Source organism: Mustela erminea, chromosome X (genome assembly GCF_009829155.1).
Source record: "Mustela erminea isolate mMusErm1 chromosome X, mMusErm1.Pri, whole genome shotgun sequence".
NCBI classification, from domain to species: domain Eukaryota; kingdom Metazoa; phylum Chordata; class Mammalia; order Carnivora; family Mustelidae; genus Mustela; species Mustela erminea.
This window is the reverse complement of record NC_045635.1, coordinates 60,170,900-60,191,767: the sequence shown is the minus strand read 5'-3', so window position 1 is coordinate 60,191,767 and position 20,868 is coordinate 60,170,900. Positions and strand designations below refer to the sequence as shown.

Here is a 20,868-nt window from a genome sequence, read left to right as displayed (position 1 = left end):
GTACAGTGTTCTCCCTGAACCCTGTGCTGTGGAGGCCACATAGAGAATGGATGAGACATAGACCCAGATAATGTGACATAGAGTTGAATGCAGTCTGTGCTGTATGCGCAGTCCTGGCGGTGACAGAGCAGTGACAGGTCCTACCTGAGAGGAAATAAAGAGCTGTTAGTCCAGGGGCGCCTGGGTGGCTTAGTCATTAATCGTCTGCCTTCAGCTCAGGTCATGATCCCAGGGTCACAGGATGGAGCCTCGCATGGAGCTCCCTGCTCAGCACGGAGTCTGCTGCTCCCTTTCCCTCTGCCTGCCGCTCCCCCTGCTGTGCTCTCTCTCGCCCTCTGTCAGAGAAATAAATAAAAACTTTTTTTTTTTTTTTTAAACAAAAAGAAAAGCTGTTAGCCCATCTAGCCTTAGGATTCATATTCTTTAGGTCTTCTACCATTTTGGTTTTGTTTGAGTTTTTTCTTTGTTTATTTGTTCTAACTTAGCTCTCCAAACTAGCCTGCCTCTTCCTTACCCTACCCGCTGGCCAGTAATACTCTGCTTGCTGGGCCCTCTGACCTTTCAGAACGAAAGGAGCCAAAGAGCACTGGGGTTGAGGGAAAAGAGCACTGGATTCGAATTAGAATTAGTGTTCTAATTCTAACTCTGACGATTCACTCTCTGCCACTGGTAAGGTCCTTTAATTCTGAATGACTCACTCTCTCCTGTGAGAATGAGAATGGTTTATTTCAAAGAGGTAAAGAGATTAAGTAATAATAAACTAAAAATAGTGCACAGCCCTTTCTGTTGCCAAGATGACATATAATTGATGAGTAGAATTACTTACTACAAGGCACATAGTAAAGAAAGAAATGCCAATTAGAATTCATGTTTCTATATAATAGACTCAGCAGTGAGAGAAAAGATGCCCATGTAAAATGCTTAAGAAACTGTATCTTGAAAATTAAAACAGCCAAGGGGATGTAAGGATTGATTGTTTGTTAGGGGTAGTAGTTAGGGGTTTCGGGGCTTGAGGATTGCTTTATTTTGTGGCTTTGGGTTTTTTGTTTTGTTTTTTGTACTGAAGATGTTAATGAAACCAGTACCACTTATCTGATGCCAAAAGCAGAAAGAGAAACTTATAGGAAATTAGATGTCTTCTGGATATGGCCAAGAGGCCCCAAACAAAATGGCACATCATCTTCATTACAGGGAGCTCCCCACCCCAATTCTCTGCATCCCTGAACCCTTTGTAAAAAAATATTCAGGAATCACTGAGGCATTTACCATATGCCGCATCCCCTGGCAGGTTGAGTTTTTGCAGAATGAGTCAGCAGTACCTGAGTTGAGATAGGATTGAGGGAATTTAGAGAAACTGTGCCTGTGAAAAGTTGAAGAGTTCCCATTTGGGACTTGATTAGTGATACTTTGGGTCCTTAACACAATCACCCTCTGAGTTCCATCCAATGCAATCAGTTTAAAATTTATATTATAGAAAATGTGTCACTGCTGGCAATAACTTTGCTCAGGCTGATTTTGGGAGTGAACAGCATTAGTAACAAATATTTCTCTCTTCTCTCCCTCCCCATGCTACCCTTTTTGGTTTTTCAACTTTGAATTCCTCCTTTTTTAGACTCTGTTGAGGATGTCTCTAGAGGATGCTAAGAGTGCTTGTTGGAATACGTAAAGATGATAAGACTGGTCTAGGCTGGTTTGCAAGTTAGAAAGTCAGCAGCCTGCCCCCTCAGAAGTCTGGGTAGAATGACAAATTTGGGTTACCTGATCCTACCATCAGCATTGATTATGGGTAACTGTAACACTCTCTAGCATCCCATTGCCCTGAGCTGAATCTTTCAGGACTTTGAGTATTTAAAAACAAACAAACCAAACCAGGTCCTGCCCTTGGTATTTAGAGGTAAAGCCGCACAAGTGAATTAACACCATAGACACTGTGATCTACCCTGATGGAATAAGAGAAGGGGGTATAGCTCTACAATTTGGTTCTCGGGCTTTCCCTTTTATGTGAAAACATCATTAATGCCATCATGCCTAGCTTTTATCCTCCTCAGGCAACCACAGCCTTCCTCAAATCAATGCCTGTAGAAACAACTGCCCCAGCTTCTCTTCCTCATTTGCATAGCCTTGTCTGAAATCCAGACTGCCGAATACTGAAGGATTAGGTTTCTCATCAAGAAACTGCTTTTCAAATGAATATCATGTGTGTTTTAGGGAAGTCACTAATGTAGTGTAATGAGATGCCTGTCCTTTCTCCCCACCCCTACCCCAACCCACCTCCTTTCTGGGAAGGAGATTTTAGACTTTTCCAAAACCTTAAATTAATGATTTGCAGTGTAGCAAATAGTACAGTGGTTAGGGAAACTTTCCCAAAAGCAATCTAGAGTGATATTTTATTTATCTAGTCACTTAATGATTATTTACTGAATGCCTACTATGTATAAGATATTGATTCCACCTGCATGGAAGTTAATGGGAACTTTAACATTATAGATACATAAAGGAATATACATATGTATTCATAATCAACCAGCTAAATAGAATAAAATGTAGAAAGTTATAGGAACCATAAAAAACAAAATGCTATTGGTACTCAAAGGGAGAAAATACTTCAGAAAAAGACTTAATTGAGGAGGTAACATTTGATCTGGGCTCTAAAGGGTAGCTAATTGCTATATCTTTACAAAGTGTGAATATGTATGTATTGATGAAATCTGGGTCAAATTTAAATAGACAGATTATAAGGAGGGAAGGATCTTCTGTACAGAGGATACAGAATGATCAAAGTCAGGAGAGGCTGAGCTATGTACAAAGAACATTGGTTTAGTTTGGCTGGACTGTAAAATGCATGAGAGGGACAAGTTGCAAAGAAGATTGGAAAAGCGGGTGGGAATCACATCATGCAAGAGCTGGAATTCTTAGCTATGAAACTTTATACCATATTCTGTAACAATTGGGGGAGCTGCTGAGGATTTTAGAATGAGGGAATAATACAGTCAGAGCTTGCTCAGCAAGTTTAACACTCAAAAAGTATTAATGCTGTGGCTGCTACTGCTGAGATACAGAGTAATGTGTGTGGAGTGGCTGCACCAGCACCTTATAGTAAGTCATGGAAGCAGGTACCTTGTAGTAGTAGCTTAGAGCATGGACTCTGGTGCCAGGATCCCTGGGTTCAAACCCCAGCTCTGCCCCTTAATAGCTGTGTGTCTTGAACAGATTTTTTTTAACCCTTCTGTGCTGTCGCTTCCCTATCAGTAAAATAGAATTAATAAGGATACCTATCTAATAAATTGTTTAGAGAGTCAAATGAGCTGATACATGTAAAGTACATAGAACAGTGCTGTGTTTTGAATAAAGTGTCCAATGAATGTTAACTGCTACTACTATCAGTTTTTTATCTAGGAGGGAGATGGGACTTGAGCCAGCCTTGAAAGAGTAAATATGATGTACATGTGTAGAAAGGTGACTTGCAAGCACAAGGAAGTTTATGACAAAAAGCATACTTTCTGGGCGAGGTGACTGAGGTGAACCATGGACAGTGTAGTTTGCCTACAGAATAATAGGGGTTAAGGGGTTATTGGAAAATAAGATGAAAAGGGAGGCTGGAATCAGATCATGAAAGACTTTGAAATTTAGGCTAAGAATTTTAAGCATTATCTAAAGACAATACAGGGACATTGAAGGATTTTGAGTAAGGAGGTGACTTGATCAAAACAATCCCTAAGGAAAATTAATCTGATGGTAGTTAGAGTGTGTGCATGATGGATTGGAGAGGTAAGAGACTTGAGACAGGAAAGTTAATTAGGAAGCTATTGATATAATCCACAAAGGAGGTCATAAGGGCCAGTACTGCTGTGGGAGTAGAGAGAAAGCAGTGGGAGAAAGATTGGTGCAAGACTGGTAACTGAAAAGGAGCAGAGAAAGGGAGGAATCACAAAGAACCTCAGAGTTTTGAACATGGGTGACTGAAAGGATGGGCTGTCAATAGGAGAGACAAGGAATAGAGAAGGAGGTAAGATGACAGGTTCAGCATAGTCAAAATGGAGCTGTAAATCACAGCTGACACTGTAGAAATTGCCAAGCTGATCCTAAAATTTATATGATAATTCAACCCAGAATGTTACAAGAATCTTAAAAAGGAAGAACAAAGTTGGGAGACCTACACTTCCCAACTTCAAAACTTACTAAAAACCTACTGTAATCAAGACAGTGTGGTGCTGGCATGGGTTGGACATATGAGAAATGGAATGTAGTTCAGAGTCAAGAAGCCTGTGCAGTCAATGTTACCCATTTGGATTTTACCCAAAGAGTGCCAAGACAATCACCTGACGAATAGTCTTTTCAATAAATAGTGCTGGGGCTACTGGATATCACCATCCAAAAGGATGAATCTAGACCTTTACCTCACACCATATACAAAACTTATGTCCAAATAGTCTAAATTATAAAAATAAAACTACAAAACTCTTAAGAGACATAGATATAAATATTCATGGCCTTGAATTAAAAAATGTTCTCTTAATATAATACCCCAAACCACAAGTAGCCAAAGAAAAAATAGATAAGCTGGATTTCATCAAAGTAAGAAAACTTTTGTGCTTCGAAGGATACTATCAAGAAAATTTTAAAGACAACCCACAGAATGGGAGAAAAATATGCAAATCATGTATCTGATAAGAGACTTGTATTTAGAATATACAAATACCTACAACTCAATATGAAAAAGGCAAATGGCCCAATTTAAAAATGAGCAAAGGACTTGCATAGGCATTGCTCTAAAAAGATAATACAAATGGCCAAAAAGAACATGGAAATATACTCAGCACCATTAGTCACTAAAGAAATACATATCAAAACCACCATGAGATACTACTTTACACCCCCTGAGTTGGCAACAGTCAAACAAAAGAGAAAACAACAAGTATTGGTAAAAGATGTGGAAGAATTAGAACCCTCATATATTCTACGTTGCTGTTGTGAATGTAAACTGGTGCCACCACTGTGGAAAACAAATTTCCTATAAATGAGGCAAACTACACTGTTCATGGTTTGCCTCAGTCACCTCACCCAGAAAGTCTGCTCTTTGTCATAAACTTCCGTTGCCTGCAAGTCACCTTTCTACACCTGGAGTTACGACATGACCCAGAAATTCTACTCCTAGGTATGTAACCAAGAAAAATGAAAACCTGCTACACAAAAACTTCTACACAAATGTCCACAGCAGCATTTTTCATATTAGCCAAAAAGTAGAATTAACCCAGATGCCCATCAACTGATGAATGGATAAAGAAAATTTGGTATATGCAGATAAGGGAATATAATTTGGTTGTAAAAAGGAATAATGTATTGATACATGCTACAATACAGATGAACTGTGAACATAATATACCAGATAAAGCCAGTTACAAACCACATATGATATAATTCCATTTATATGAGTGGTCAAAATCAGACAAATCTATAGAGACAGAGAGTAGATTAGTGGTTGCCAGGGCCTGGGGATTGAAGAATGGTAGAACTGGGTAGTAGCAGCTAATGAGTACAGAGTTTCTTTGGGGGATGATGGAAATGTTCTGAAATTCATTGTGGTAATGGTTGTACAACTCCATAAATATACTAAAAGCTGCCAAATTGTACACTTTAAATAGGAGAATCGTATGTTACATGAATATCAGTAAAGATGCTTTTTTAAAAGACTTTAAAAATATTTTTTATTTATTTTTTATTTATTTTCAGCATAACAGTATTCATTATTTTTTCACCACACCCAGTGCTCCATGCAATCCATGCCCTCTATAATACCCACCACCTGGTACCCCAACCTCCCACCCCCCCCCCGCCACTTCAAACCCCTCAGATTGTTTTTCAGAGTCCGTAGTCTCTCATGGTTCACCTCCCCTTCCAATTTCCCCCAACTCCCTTCTCCTCTCTAACTCCCCATGTCCTCCATGCTAAAAAAATATTTTTTAAGGAGATGTAGCTAGCCACTGATGACCAACTGCAGATTTTTGAGTAGTATCAACTGTCAGTTGCTTCTGAGAAGTTAAAAAATAAAACAGAGAAGAGGTTTTGGATATCATAACCCAGAGGTCTCTCTCCCTTCAAGAAAGAAATTGAGAGCAGTAAGATCAGAAACTAGATTGCAAGAAGGATGTATGGGTGGCCTGTAAGTAGGTAACTTTGGCAGTGCTGAGAAGGGGAGTAGGAAGTAGACAACTTGTAACCTAAAGGAACAGAATTAGTGGGAAGACAGAGGCTAAAGATGTAAGAAAGAGGTCATTGGTGATACATGGCCATTAGAGCAATAAGGCAGTAGATCTAGTGCCTAGGTGGTGAAATTATCCTCAAGGAAAAGGAGGAATATGAGGGAAGACATTGTCAGGTAAAGAAAAGAGGTAGAAGAAGGCATTTATTACAATGATCTAGAAAGATATACATCAAACTTTGTCTCATTCTTGACTGAGCTGGTTGAAGCTATGTGTAATGAATCATCAGTCACCTCTGGAGAGGGAGTGGGGATGGAGAGAGATTTTTCACTTTTATTTGATAGACTTTTGGGTTTTTTTTAAGATTTTATTTATTTATTTGAGAGAAAGCACAAGCAGGGGGAGGAGCAGAGGGAGAAGCAGGCTTCCTGCTCAGCAAGGAGCCCCATGCGGTCCTGGAGCCCGATGCTGGACTTCATCCCAGGACCCCAGGACCATGACCAGAGCCAAAGGCACATACTCAACCGACTGAGCCACGCAGGCATCCCTTCGATAGACTTGCATATTTATTTGATTTTCTTTTTGAGCGTCAAGAATGTACACTCAGAGTGGCTTAGTCAGTTGAGTGTCTGCCTTTGGCTCTGGTCATGGTCCCTGGGGTCCTGGGATTGAGTCCCGCTTTAGGCTCCCTATTTGGCAGAGAGCCTGCTGCTCCCTCTGCTGCTGCTCTTCTTGCTTATGTATGTGTTCGCTTGCTCTCTCTCGCTCTCTTGCTGACAAATAAATATTTTTTTAAAGAATGTACACTCATTGGATTTGTATTTTTTTTAATTAGACTAGATGCTGCAAGAAATGTAATTGTTTACCAACAAGAGGTGAAGCAAATGATTGCCAAGCTGCACAGAGGGAGTGGCATATATCAATCACTCAATAAATGTTTATGGAATTTGTTGAATTGGAGTCATAAGTATAGACTATATAGGAAGCAATTGGCTTGAGTTCTCAGCTTTCTCCAGCAGAACAGAGAAGAAAATTCTGACAGAGTGGTTTATCCAAGGGCTTAAGGATTGACAAGGCAAAAACCACAAAGGTGTGAGGGAATTAAGTATGCTAATAAGAGTTTTTGAAATGACTGATTGTATTCTGCAAAATGAGTAGTGAAGCAAATGAAGTCAAAAGATAAACCGGTAGACTTTGAAAATAGAAAGACAAGGAAACAGCAGTTAAGATGAGAATAAAGAACAAGTTCAATGGGAACATAGAAAATTGTACACAGAAAAAGCAGTTCAGAGTTCAGGGTGTTAGAAGTAGAGCATTTCCAAGCACTTCTTCACCAGGCCCTAAAGCATGGCTATGCCTGGAGATAACTAAAGTGGAGTGCAGGTGGACATCTCTGTTGTTCAAAAGGTGAAGAAACTGTGATTTCAGAGAATTAGAAGGGTCACAGGGGCAAGAGTCAGGTCTCTTTTGTTCAGGACAGTAAACCCATTGCCCAACATAATGCCTCGTATACAGTAGGCATTTAGTTAAGATTTGTTTGAATGAGTGGATGGGTATTATGGCACTTGTCACAGTTATTTGCTTTCCTATCTTCCTTCCCTACTGTGCAACATGCTCCTTGGGTCTTACTTACTTCTGTATCTCTAGTGCCCAGCATGGGTGAGAATAGGTGCTTGAATCAAGATGTGAGTAAGCAAGTGAATAGTGAATGGCAAAGACCAATGACTGGGAAAGGGAGAGACAGGAAAACTTCCAGGTGCTTAAGTCCTTAAGGGAGGTGAAAGAGTACCTTGTAGAAGGTCTGTAGCTAGGACCTTTGCTAGTGTTTGAGTGGTATAAGCAAATAACATTGACTCAAAGGAGATGAAATTGATGAGAGGAAGGAACACCGGATTTGGAAGTTGCACTTCCAAAGGAATATTTTGATTTTGCTTTCCCCCTCCTGCGAATTCTGGAGGAATCGGCACAGTGTGTTTTCTACTCTGACCACCCAACCCCCACCCAGTCTGTCACCTAGCCCTCTCATTTTTTCCCCCAAGGGTATCTTACCTTGCTTCCTGATGCTCTTGTGCTTAGAATGCTTCAGTACCCTTTTTGCCAACCCCTCTGCCTCCAGACTTTCTCTCCTTGGCCTTCCACACAACAGCAAAAATCAGAGTTCCTAAGCATCATTTTTCAGCAACATTGGTCCTTATGCATCTCCAGCGACTCCCGTTTGACTGTCAAACTAAAGGAAAACTTTCGATCTTTAATTTAAGAGTGTTCACCATGTAGCCCTCACATGGAAGGTGTCCTCACTTGCAGTGGCCTTGATGTTTACACTGTGTATGGAATACCTTACCATTGCCAAAGCTTCCAATTACCCTTTTCTCTAGCCATCCAGAGCCCTCTTCATCAGAATTCCCTGGGGACTCGTTTTCTCTCCCTGGCTATCATTCAGATAGCTATCCCAGAAGCACCTGCCTTCCTATATCCTTTCCTCTCTCCTTGTACAAAACGCTCGTGAATGTTGTATGTAGATGCTTTTCTTGTGTGTCAGTATGTGCTGCCCTATCAATTCTATCCTGGAAGTATCTCCCAAATCCATCTTTTCTTCCCTTCCCTTGCTGCCACTGGCCTGGATGGGTGCAAATGGCCCCTGATAACCTTTAGTATATCCTATGCTATAGCTAGAGTAGCTTTTCAAAGTGTAAATCTGATCATTCCCCCAACACATGTACATGAATGGAAAGACACAGACACACACAATGTTTGAGATGGTCCATACTCTTGAAGTAAAAGTCCCCACTTGTTAGCCTGCCCTGCATATCTGGCCCTGAGTACCCTAACCCACGTTTATTTCACTAGCCTCCCTCCCACTACTGCCTGTTTCAAGCCATCATGCTCTTGTGTGTGCAGTTCCTTCTCTGAACCTCATCTCCTACCAATAACCCTCACAACCATTCCTGTGGCCAACTCCACTCTCTTCACCCCACATGCCTGAAAACTTTTCCTAATCTTTCTTCTTAATTTTTTTATAATTATAGACTCAAGGGAGGTTGCAAAGAAACGTACAATAAGTCCCATACACCCTTCTTCCAGCCTCCTCCAGTCTTGACATCCTGCATGATTATAATTCAACATCAAAATCAAGGAGTTGGCATTGGTACAATTCATAGAGCTTACTTAGTTTTCACCCATTATGCATGCACTCATGTGTATATGGGGAGGGTGGCTCTATGAGATTTTTATCACATGTGTAGCTTTTCAGAACCACAACCATCACCACAAGGCTTTCTCATACTACTATTTTATAGCCATCCCTAACTACTGGAAACCTCCAATCTGTTCGCCACCCCTCAAATTGTTACTTAACAAACGGTATATAATGGAATCATGCAGTATAGATTCTGAATTGGCCTTATTCACCCAGCATAATTTCTTTGAAAGCCATCCAAGTTTTGTTTGTTTTTTGCATTTATCAATAGTTTTTTTTCTTTTTACTGATAAACACTATTCCAGTGGTATGGACGTACCACAGTTTGTTTAACCATTCACTTATTGAAGTACATCTGAGTGGTTTCCAGTTTGGATCGTTACAAATAAAGCTGCTATGAATATTTGTGTATAAGTTCCTATATGAAAATAAGTCTTAATATCTCTGGTATAAATTCACAAGAAGGCAATTGCTGGGTCATATGGTAAGTCTATTTTTAATTTTGGTGGGAACTGCCAAACTATTTTCTGAAGTGGCTATACCATTTTACATTCCCACCCACAAGCTATGTGCGGTGTCGTTTCTCCACATCCTCACCAGCAATTGAAGTTACTGATTTTTTTTTTCATTTTAGCCATTTCAATAGGTGGTTCACTGTAGTTCTTATCTTTTAAGACCTAAGTCAAAAGTTACTTCTGTAGAGCCTGTCCTGACATCTTCTAGAAAAGTCATTTACTCCCTTCTCTGTGTGCCATCTCTAATACTTCATTTATCATATTTTAATTACCGATTATCATAGTATGAACCTTCCCCTGTGATCTGAGCCACATGAAAATAAGAGCTGTGTCATATTCATCTTTGTTCCTGCAGCATGTTCCTGGTGCAGTTACATGCTGGACACACAGAGGGCAGTCAGTAAATATGTGCAAAATGAGAGAAAGAATGAAAGAAGAAACATTAGTCTTCCTTGCCTCCACCTTCTTCCTCTTCACTTATAAACCTTTTCAGAACAGAGATCATGCCTTCCTCTGTGTCTCCTAATAGCAGCTAATAGGGTGCCCTGTACACGTAGATGCTCAATAAATGGTCTATGGCCATACCACCCTGAACGCACCCGATCTCTTCTGATGCTCAATAAATGTTAGCTGAATATTCAGGTGGCTTAGTTTCCCTCTGTACAGGAGATAGGCACATGAAAGAATAGGCTTGAGTATTTCTCTATTAAGGATCATATGCCGTAAGTTTTATAATATTCTTATAATCTCCACAATCACACAATATTTGTCTGCATAGATGAGAAATAAAAACAGAACAGTCTTTTGAGTCAAAGAATGCCTCTGCAGCTGAGCACTTTTCAATAGTTTCAATACCCTGGTTACATATGAATTTGGGAGAATGACATTTTATATCCCTTGAATTCTTCTTGCAGTTTCAGAAGGATCTGGAATTTTTCTGTTTTTGCTGCACTGGTATAATTTGACATGTTGATTATGAAGGGTCATTAACCCCAACATTTTTTATCACTTTCTGACTCTGCATTTTCTCAACTCTGAAGTATGTTAATTTACACTTGTTTATGTGTCTCTGTAAGAGTTCTTCAGTCCCGTAAGGACTGGTATATGTTTTGTCGGGAAACTAGATTGTAAGCCCCTTGAGAGCAGGAACCTTATAACTCCTAAGAATGTATTCTGGACAGTGTCAGTGTTCAGTTAATGATAATAGGAGAAGCCTGACTAAGGTCATCTGTCACACTGACAACTTTTTTTTTCATCTATGATGCTTCTGTCAGGAAAAGGAACAGCTGTTAGGTTGATTTAATAGCACTGTGTGATTCTACCCCCAAATTATCCTCATTATTGCTCACTATAACTTATTCTTTAGGGTGCTTTCAGATTTATAATTTTGGATCAGTGGTTATCATTTCCTGCTCAAGAAGACTCTGGTTACATATGATTTAAGGAGGGCTATATTTCATAACCCAGAAGTCCTTTAGCTTAATAGAAAGTAAGCTGATAACATCTGTGCTTTCAAAGGCATGTTAATTCTCTTCAGTAGTTTCCATTGATAACTAGATAATAAACTCCAAGTATGTTGACAGTCTTAAATAATCAGAACTGTTCAGTGTATGTGTCTTATTTTCCCAGATTGTAAAATGGAGTAAACATGTATACTCTGTCCTGTGGCTGTTGAAGTTAAGTGAATATGAATATTTAAGGGAAGTTTGTGTTCCAAAACATTAAGGGTAAACTTGGTTCTTGGTAACGTGAAAGTGGGGGGGATATTTTTTGTAAATCGGGTTTTTTAAGGCATAATTTACATACAGTCTAATTCACCTTTTTTAGATGGAAAGTTTGATGAGTTGATGAGTTGGATCTTTTTTTCCTTCACTGTTTGCTGACTCAGCTATACCTCCAGCTGCCTTCGCCCCAACCACCACCAAACTGACCTATCTTTTTCTGACATTTTCTATCCTTTCTCTTTTCTACAGTGTACTAAAGGAGGTCTACATAGCCTTTAATCCAAAAGCAGTGGTCTTACAGCTGGGAGCTGATACGATTGCTGGGGATCCCATGTGTTCCTTTAACATGACTCCAGTGGGAATTGGCAAATGTCTTAAGTACATTCTTCAGTGGCAGTTGGCAACACTCATTCTGGGAGGAGGTGAGTACAAAGGGAGGTCACCAGGAGAATTTGCTGACCTTCTTCCACATTTTGTCCATTGACACTGAGGAAAACTTGGCTTTCTTAGATTGGATAATACCAACCTGCCTGTGATCCAGAAGCCTGAGTCAGAGAACTCTGCCCCCTTCACGATTCAGCATAAGGAAATACTGTGACACACTTCTCCTCAGCTTGGCATGTGTATTGACTCCTTGGCACTCTGGAGTCTAAGTTTCACTTCCTGAAGTAAAGGTCCTTTTATTAAAGGTGCCATCAGATCTTATTAAGAATAGCGGATATTAACCTCAGTGGACTTTAATCCATCTTCTCTCAATATAGTTTTTGACTCTTAGTTCTAGTAAACATCCTTTGGAAACATACCACTAAAATTCTCTACTCATATATAAGTAGTAAACATACGAACTAATTAAATATCTAAGCTGAATTCAAGAATGACTTCTCCCCCTAAGCCCACCCCGGCCCCCAACAAAAGAAGCATGGATTTGTTACAATAAAGCAGAACTGAGAGACCTAGAGTCTCTTGGGCATCCTTGCCTTCAGTGTGTGCTGACATTTTGTATTACTTAATCAACAGAAAGCTGGGTCTATTCAATAGAAGCATTTGTGAAAGGTACTTTTTACAACCTCAACTACCTTTGAAGATGCCTTGCTAAGAGTCTTCTATCTATCTGGCACAATCTTTATTTCATTGGGTGAATGGATTGGTGTGTTAAAATAACATGGTCAAGCAGATTGAGCTTAAAGTGCATGTATTATGGAATAGCTAATAGTTTGTTGCTTTGTCAACAAACTTTGTAAAAACCAAATCAGAGGAGGCTGTGGGAAGGCCTTATGAAAATGAGTGGGCATTCAGCACAAATACACAAGCCTGGTCCTTTGGCAGCCTCAAATCCTAGAAGGATCAAAATTACAGGTGCTTACAAGAGGCAACCTCTTATGAAAAGCTGGCAAGACATCTATTAACTTCAACTCAGAGAAAAGATGAAATTGATAAGTATTGTATGACGTATTACTTTCCTTGACAGTACTAAGGGTGCTGGTGATGATACAGGTACAGCTAGGGGGAGGAAAAAAGCCCTTTCCACAACATACATCTGTCCAAATTCAACTTTTGTTTGTGGCTACAGCCTTTGCTTAGCATTTTCAGTCTTTCTGCTTTGTCAGCGCAAAGTTTTGGCTTTTGTATATATAACCCTTCTTGTGCAGTATGTGTATTCCTGAAAATTCCTATATGTAAATGGAATTTTTGCAAATCAAATCGTATTGTATATTTACCAGAGAGAGCTTACTACTTCAGATCTATAGTGAATCTTTTTGAAATCAAATAATCATACCCAATAAGTTGATCTTCTAAATTCAGATTTTTCACATCAGGAGTGTTTAAAGTAATAAAGTGTACTATTTCACTTAAATTCTCAATCTCCAATAAGACATAGACAACTAGTGGATATGGCCATATCCCCAAGCTTCATTGGACCCCACTGAGGCTTAAAAGAATTCCAAAATCCCCAGTATCCCTGACCTTTCAAGGAGAAAGCCTTTCTTTCAAGAAAGGCTTAAGAGAAAGGTGACCATATGTCCCAATTTATATATGCTATCCCTGTGTAATTATGAATAGTGTCCCCTTTAACTGTTAAAATGTACCATTTGGACAATAAATTATATGGTTACCCTACCTAAAATAGACCAGCTTTTATTTCCCTCAGGCTGCACTGAAGTTAGGAAATCATTCCATTTCATCCTTACACTCTTAGAATTTAGCTAAAGGCCAATGTTCTAATGCTTGCATGGCAGAACACATCTATTCAGTGCAAAAATATGCTGATTATTAGCCAGTATAATATGGCTGCTGGGTGACTGTGACAGAACCTGACGAGATGGGTCAGAGCATCAATCAACAGTCCCTTCCTCATCTCATTCTCTTTGATCTCTGCCACTAGGCCTGTGTTTTGTGGAGAAAAGGAATGCTGATCTTGGAAGAAGGAAGTCTATTTCTGTCAGCGTTTTCTGTTTCTCTTTCCTGGATATTTCTAGGACTTTATCTGCCAATGGCTTTAACATACTAATTACATCCAGCAGCCATTTTATAGGATTGTTCCAAAATTCATCACAGAAACCTTGACATTGGGTGGGTTGCTGGGTTCCAGGGATCCAAGTTCCAGGGATCTCAGTCTTGCTGATGACTTGATGAAATTGAGGAGCTTGGAATCCTTGGATACATACTTGTTCATAGACGAGAACCTCTTTAATCTTTGTAGGCCTTAGACTTCCTAGTTCCACACTGTGCATGGTCTGACTAACCCACTAAAGTCCACCTACTAGGTGGTTCAAAAACATCAAAAAGGGATATTTAGGTAAAGTTCTGCAAGTTGGAGTTGTCTTTTTAGCCCTTTTATTAAAACATTTTTCTCTCCTTCCTTACCCTCCTTCCCTCTCCTGCTGTTTTGTGACTGTTCTTTCCTAACTTCACAATTCTTGATGGAGACAGGAGGCTATAACCTTGCCAACACGGCTCGATGCTGGACATACTTGACCGGGGTCATCCTAGGGAAAACACTATCCTCTGAGATCCCAGATCATGAGGTAAGTAAGGCTCTGACAAGTCCTCTCTTCTTTAAGGGGAAGAGCTGAGTCATTCCACCTAATCAAAATCACGTCCTCACCACTCAATACCGTTTTGTTGAGAGACACTCCAATAACAATAACACACTGTCTTGGCAGAATAGTGGACTCTTGTTCCAAAATATCCAAGACCTTCTGCCTTTTTTTACAAGAGATCTCAAAGGCCAACTAACTTTAATTTCTCAATTAATTACAGAGACTGTGGGAAGGGGTCACCTGTTCACACAAAGAACTCTTTGGAATATGTGCATATTTTCATCCCCTAGTTTCAAAACAGAAGGAGCAATTTTTTTAAATGTATAAGCTGAATTCTTGTCTATCTTTAAAAAGTTCCATAGGAGGTATGTCACACCTGTGTTCTTTGGGGTTAGTCCTGGTCTTTCAGTTTCCTTTGACTAATGTAAAATGTAAGAAACACATAATCATCACAAAGACGTGTCTGGCATTTTTCCAGCAATTAGTGGCACACAGAGGTTGGGGGAAGACCATCTAAAATGTGAAACTTCATTTGAACTTTTGCCGTTTTCTCTAGTCATGTAAGATGGGCTTTACACTTTCTGAAGTAAGGATGTCTATTTCAGCTCTCTCAAAGCAGGTTAACAGAAAGCTGTCTGAGCCCACTGAGTGTGCTGCTTATCCCTTATCTGAAGGTGTACCCCTTCTCTTCCCACCCACCCCCTTACCTGGCAGGAAGTATGTTATCACAGATCAAGATGTGTAGTCCTAGGCCTTGGATAGTGTGACTTACAATAAAACCAGTGTACGAACCAGTACCTGCATCCGCACTTTCTCAAGCCATTCCCAGGAGTAGAAATGGTACTTTGGGTATGTTTTGATTCCCATCAGATGCAGGATCTGTACACTCGGGAGCATTATTCTTTTTAAAGTTACTATTATTTTTTTAAAAATTAGAAACAACTGAAACGAATTCCCTTCCAATTTTCTTCTAGCCACAAATGAGGTAAAATATGTATCTCTAAAAAACCACTCTATGTGTCTAGAATACAAATAGAAGGCATGCTATAATCTAAGACAATTTGCTAGTGTCAGGGTTAATAGAAGGCTCTTTTCTTGACTTGATTTAACTTTGTTCAGTATTTGGAAGCTTTATGAAATATAAAGATAAGCAAACAATTTACATTTGTGAACAAAAGAAATCGCTGTTACTGCTGTGGGACTATCTCCAATTGCATTGTAATTTAAAGCTTTGAGACTTTAAAAACTGATCAAGTTATGTCAAAGAGTTTGGGGTTTTTTTCTTTTGTTTGTTTGGTTTTGGTTTTGGTTTTTTGTTTTGTTTTGTTTTGTTTTCCAAAAAGGAGTTTTAAACAATAGGAGCTTAAATTGAGAATGAGTGTTCTGTTCTTGGGAAACAATGCAAGTCCTTAGATTCATCTGTCTTAAAAGGTTGATAAAATTTTAATGAGATAAATACTGCCTTTGGTACCTGGAGAAGCTATCTGCCTGAATAGATATGGGTTTGGCCTTATAGATAGGCATGCCCTGTCTTTATGCCGACATATTCTGCCAGATTAAATAATATACAATGTATGCCAATTGCCTAGCACAGTTCTTGGTGCATATTAGGCACTTTTGAAATGCAAGCTTTCTCCTTCCCCTTTGCATGCTCCCAACGGCTCCTTATACCCGGACATTTATGACTTTGTCATTCATAAATTGTCCAAACCCTTTTTGAGTCCCTTCTGTCATATCCTTCTGGTATAAGAGATGTGAGTCATCCAAGAAGGAACAAAGAAGTAAATTGAAATGACAGTCTTCCATGTACAATAAGATAACATTTTAATGAAAATTGCCAAAAATAGACTGCACAGTGTGAAGGCATATATAAGTTTTGTACCACAATACACAGTTGCACACAAATATCCTTGTGGTTCTCTGTAATCAGATCAACAGATGGTGGATCAGAAAATATTTACTGAGCTCCCATTGTGCACCAGGCACCATGGTAGGTATCTTAGAAGATGCAAAGACACTAAGACCACATCTCTTCCCTTACCTCAAGCAGCCTGGGAGGGAGGCTAGTGTAAGTTCTAGGGAGACAAGTAGATACACAAATAATTGTATTACAGAGCAGAGTAAGAACCACAAGACAGCAGGAAAAATGACTGTGGAGATGGGCATCATATATGAAAGGGATACTAAGGAGTGTACAAAATACTCTGCCCTCCAGGAGCTGAAAATATAATTGAGAAACCTAGTCAGTGAAAAGGTCAAAATAGTGCAGCAGTCAGCTGTAGTCTGGCTGACACCCCACTGCCTTCACTTTCAATCTTGGACTTGTGTTCTTCTGTGTCCTAGGGTAATAATCTTCCTCCTCCAGATGCTCTTTCCCCATCTATCTCTTGTCTTCCTAGGTGCAGCTTCAAGCCCTGTGCCTTTAAAAATCCCTTACCTACGTATACCAAGGCCCTTTGAGTTCTTCCTTCATATTCGTTTATTCCTTCACTCATTTAACAAATATTCATTGGGTACCTACTATTTGCCAGGCCCTTATTCAGACTTGAATTCAGAGATTCAAAGACGAGCAAGTCAACCCAGTGCCCTCAAAAGTTTCACCATCTAATAAAGGTGACGGAACAATGTACCCAAATCCAGGACAGTTGTTTCACCAAGACTTTGAACTGAATCTTGGAGGTTTGTTCAGAGTTTTCCAGGTGAAGAAGAGCGAAACACATTCTAGGCAAAGAGAATAAGGTTTGAAAAGGATCTGGTCCCTCATGGGACAAGTGAGAAGTTTGATATGGTAGTAGAACATAGAATTTATGAGAGAAAGTGGGGGAGAATTAAGGCTTGAATGAAAATTGGAGCCAGATTATTTAGAGACTTGACTGCTACGCTAAAGAGTTTATACTTTTTTCTGTGAAAACAGATGAGCTTTGGTTTTTAGACAGCTTACTCAGTAGCACCTGGAAGATAGATTGTGAAAGGGAGAGACTTGAGAAAGGCAAACCTGTTAAGAGGTTCAAGTACACTCCTATAACAGTCTGTAGCATTCATTTGGTCATCTGTGTTTTGGTTGTCTGTATTCCCCCTCAGTGCTTAGCACAGTGTTAGCTACACACCTTGTTGGTCTTCATTCACTGAATGAACAACTGAATAAATTAATGTTTGAGTAATAAGCATGTTAGTGTTCACACTGGAAAACTTCTCTTTTTAAGACGGAAGAATGGGAAGCAGTTTGCTGGAAAGGCTACCAGTAGCAACTACCCATCCTTTGCAAGAAGTACCAGGTATCCCAGCTGTAGGAAACAGATGTGTCCATGGGAAAACACTAGATTGCCAATTGAGGGAAGGGAGTTGAGAAGACAAGCCCAGCACAAATATTACAAGTCATTAGTGGTGAGATTTCGATCATAGCACTCATGAGATATAAAACAGGTGATGTCATAAAGCCAGTGATCAGGGAGTTTGTCCCAGATCAGGAACTGGGTAGCCAGGCATGGAATAAGGAAGCAATCCCAACTGGAAGAAGATTTGGGCCCAGCTTGGAAAGCTAAGAGGAAGGAAACCTGCCCATATGCCTGGCTCAGATATGTCTACCATGGAGAAAGCCCAAAGATGGCATGAGGTCCCATAAAAAGATTTTCTAATTTAGCAAATCACCTACTCTGTATAATAAAGCTTCTGGACTATCATGTACAAGAATGTTCCCTAATCCAGTAATACTATTTGGATCCTGTGATCCAGGATAGAGTATGGCAGTTATGTTATATAATGTATTCATATATACATATATGTATATGTATGTACAGATATATCAGATACATGTATATATCTGAATCAGATGGTTTATTAACAAAATTTAGTGAATGAAAAATACTTACTTAACCAGACCACCTCTGATGGACTGGTTGGATAAACTGTGCCTGACTCATATGAGGGAATATATGTAGCCACTGAAAAGACTCAAGTAGATTTATATGCAAGTGTGTTACTGATGTAAAAGAGTCTTGCAGTGCATCTGTAGATTGCACTGAATCTATAGATCAGTTTGGGGAGGAATAACATCTTAACGATATTTAAGCTTTCAATCCATGAATTTGCTATATCTCTCCATTTCCTTAAGTCTTTAATTTCAAATTTTCATTTATACTTTTCAGTGAACACATCTTGCACAAATTTTGTTATATTTATCCCTAAGTAATTCATGATTTTGATGTTATTATAAATGCTATTTTTAAATTTCAGTTTTAATTGTTTGTTGCTAGACTATAGAAACCTAGTTGATTTTATATGGATCTTGAATAATGTACCATTGCTAAAATCATTAGCTCTAGCAGCTTTTTGTAGATTTGTTAGTATGTTTCATGTATACAAACATGTCATCTGTGAATAAAGAAGGTTTTACTTATTCCTTTACAATCTTTATGACTTTTATTTCTTTTTCTTACCTTATTACACTGATTGGGACCTCCAAGTTGATGTTAAATAGAAGTGTTTAGAGCAAACATCCTTGTCTTATTCCTGATCATAGGGGGAAGCATTTAATCTTTTACTATGAAGTGTGATGTTAGCTGTAGGGTTTTTTTTTTTCATAAATGTTCTTTATTAGGTTGAAGAAGATCCCTTATAGTCCTAATTTACTGAGAAGTTTTCTTACAAATGAGTGTTGAATTTTGTCAAATGCTTGTTCCCCATCTATTGAAACGATCATATGCTGTCCTCTTGTTCTGTTAATACAGTAAATTGCATTAATTATTGCCTTTTTAAATGTTAAACCTTGCATTGCTGGAATGAACCCTAGTTGGTCGTGGTATATTATCCTTTTTATATATTGCTAGATTCAGTTTGCTGAAATTTTCTCAAGGATTTTTTGTGTCAGTGTTGATGAGGGATGTTGACCTGTTGTTTTCTTGTAATGTCTTTGTCTGGTTTTAATATCAAGGCCACGCTGATCTTATAAAATGACTTGGAAAGTGAACCCACCTCCTCTTTTTTTCTGAAAGAGTTTATGTAAAACTGATGCTTTGTCTTACTTAAGTGTTTGACAGAATTCATCAGTGAAAACATTTGAGCCTGGAGTTTTCTTTGTGGGGAGGTTTTTAATTATGAATTCTATTTCTTTAAGTTCTATAACTATTCAGATTTTCTATTTCTTCTGGCTTCCATGTTGATAATTTGTCTTTGAGGAATTTGCCCATTCACTTATAATATTCTTTTACTATTGTTTTAATGTCTGTAGAAGCTGTAGTGATATCCCCTCTTTCATTCCTAGTATTGCTAATTTCTTTCTGTTTTTCCTGATCGTTTTAGCCTGTGGCTTATCAGTTTTATTGAACTGTTATTTTTTTTTTCAAAGAACCAGCTTTTAGTTTCATTGACTTTATTTTTCTCTTCTCTATTTTATTATTTCTGCTCACATCTTTGTTATTTTGTTCCTTCTACTTACTTTGTATTGGGTTTTAGTTCTTTTTCTTGTATCTTATGATAGAAACATAGTTTGATTTTAACCCTTTCTTCTTTTCTAATACAAACATTTTACGCTATAAATTTTCATCTAAGCACTACTTTAGCTGCATCCCACAAACTGTGATGTTTCCATTTTCAGTTGCTTCAGAGTATTTTCTAATTTTCTTCTTTAACTGATGAGTTATTTGGAAGCATGGGTTCTTAAAAATTAATTTCCAGATATTTTAGGACTTTCCAGATGTCTTTCTATTTACATTCATTTTAATTCTGTTGTGCTCAGAGAACATACTTCGCATGATTTCAGTCATTTTATATTTATTGGAATTTGTTTTACAGCCCAGCATATGATCTATCCTGATGAATGTTTCATGTGCAATTTGCAAAGAATGTGTATTCTCCTATTATTGGATAGCATATTTTATCATTATCAGTTAGGTTAGTTGAGAGTGTTGTTTATATCTTCTATATCCCTTGGATTTTGTCTGATTATTCTGTCAATTACCAAGAAAGTTGAAATGTCCAATCATGATTTTGGATTTGGCTATTTTTCCTTTCACTTATGTTGATTTGAGCTTCATGTATTTTTGAAGCTTTGTTATTAGATGTAGACACATTTAGGGTCATTATAACTCCTTGATGAATTGACCCCTCTATTATTATGAAATATTGCTCTTTATCTCTGGTAATATTCCTTGTTCTGAAGTCTACTTTGTCTGATTTCAGTATTGTCACATCTGT

At 38.7% G+C, this 20,868-nt stretch overlaps 1 protein-coding gene across 4 annotated transcripts in view; it reads left to right on the top strand.

Moving 5' to 3' along the window:
* The window catches only part of HDAC8 (histone deacetylase 8), a 221,868-nt gene that overhangs the window by 79,332 nt on the left and 121,668 nt on the right, over window positions 1-20,868 (top strand). For 3 of the 4 annotated variants that reach the window (XM_032331391.1, XM_032331393.1, XM_032331392.1), the window contains 2 exons: window positions 11,885-12,057; window positions 14,567-14,661. In XM_032331391.1, coding sequence (XP_032187282.1) covers window positions 11,885-12,057; window positions 14,567-14,661 — 268 coding nt within the window. Of the gene's footprint in view, window positions 1-11,884; window positions 12,058-14,566; window positions 14,662-16,606; window positions 19,751-20,868 lie in introns of those variants that run through there. The other variant, XM_032331398.1, reaches the window with a different exon arrangement.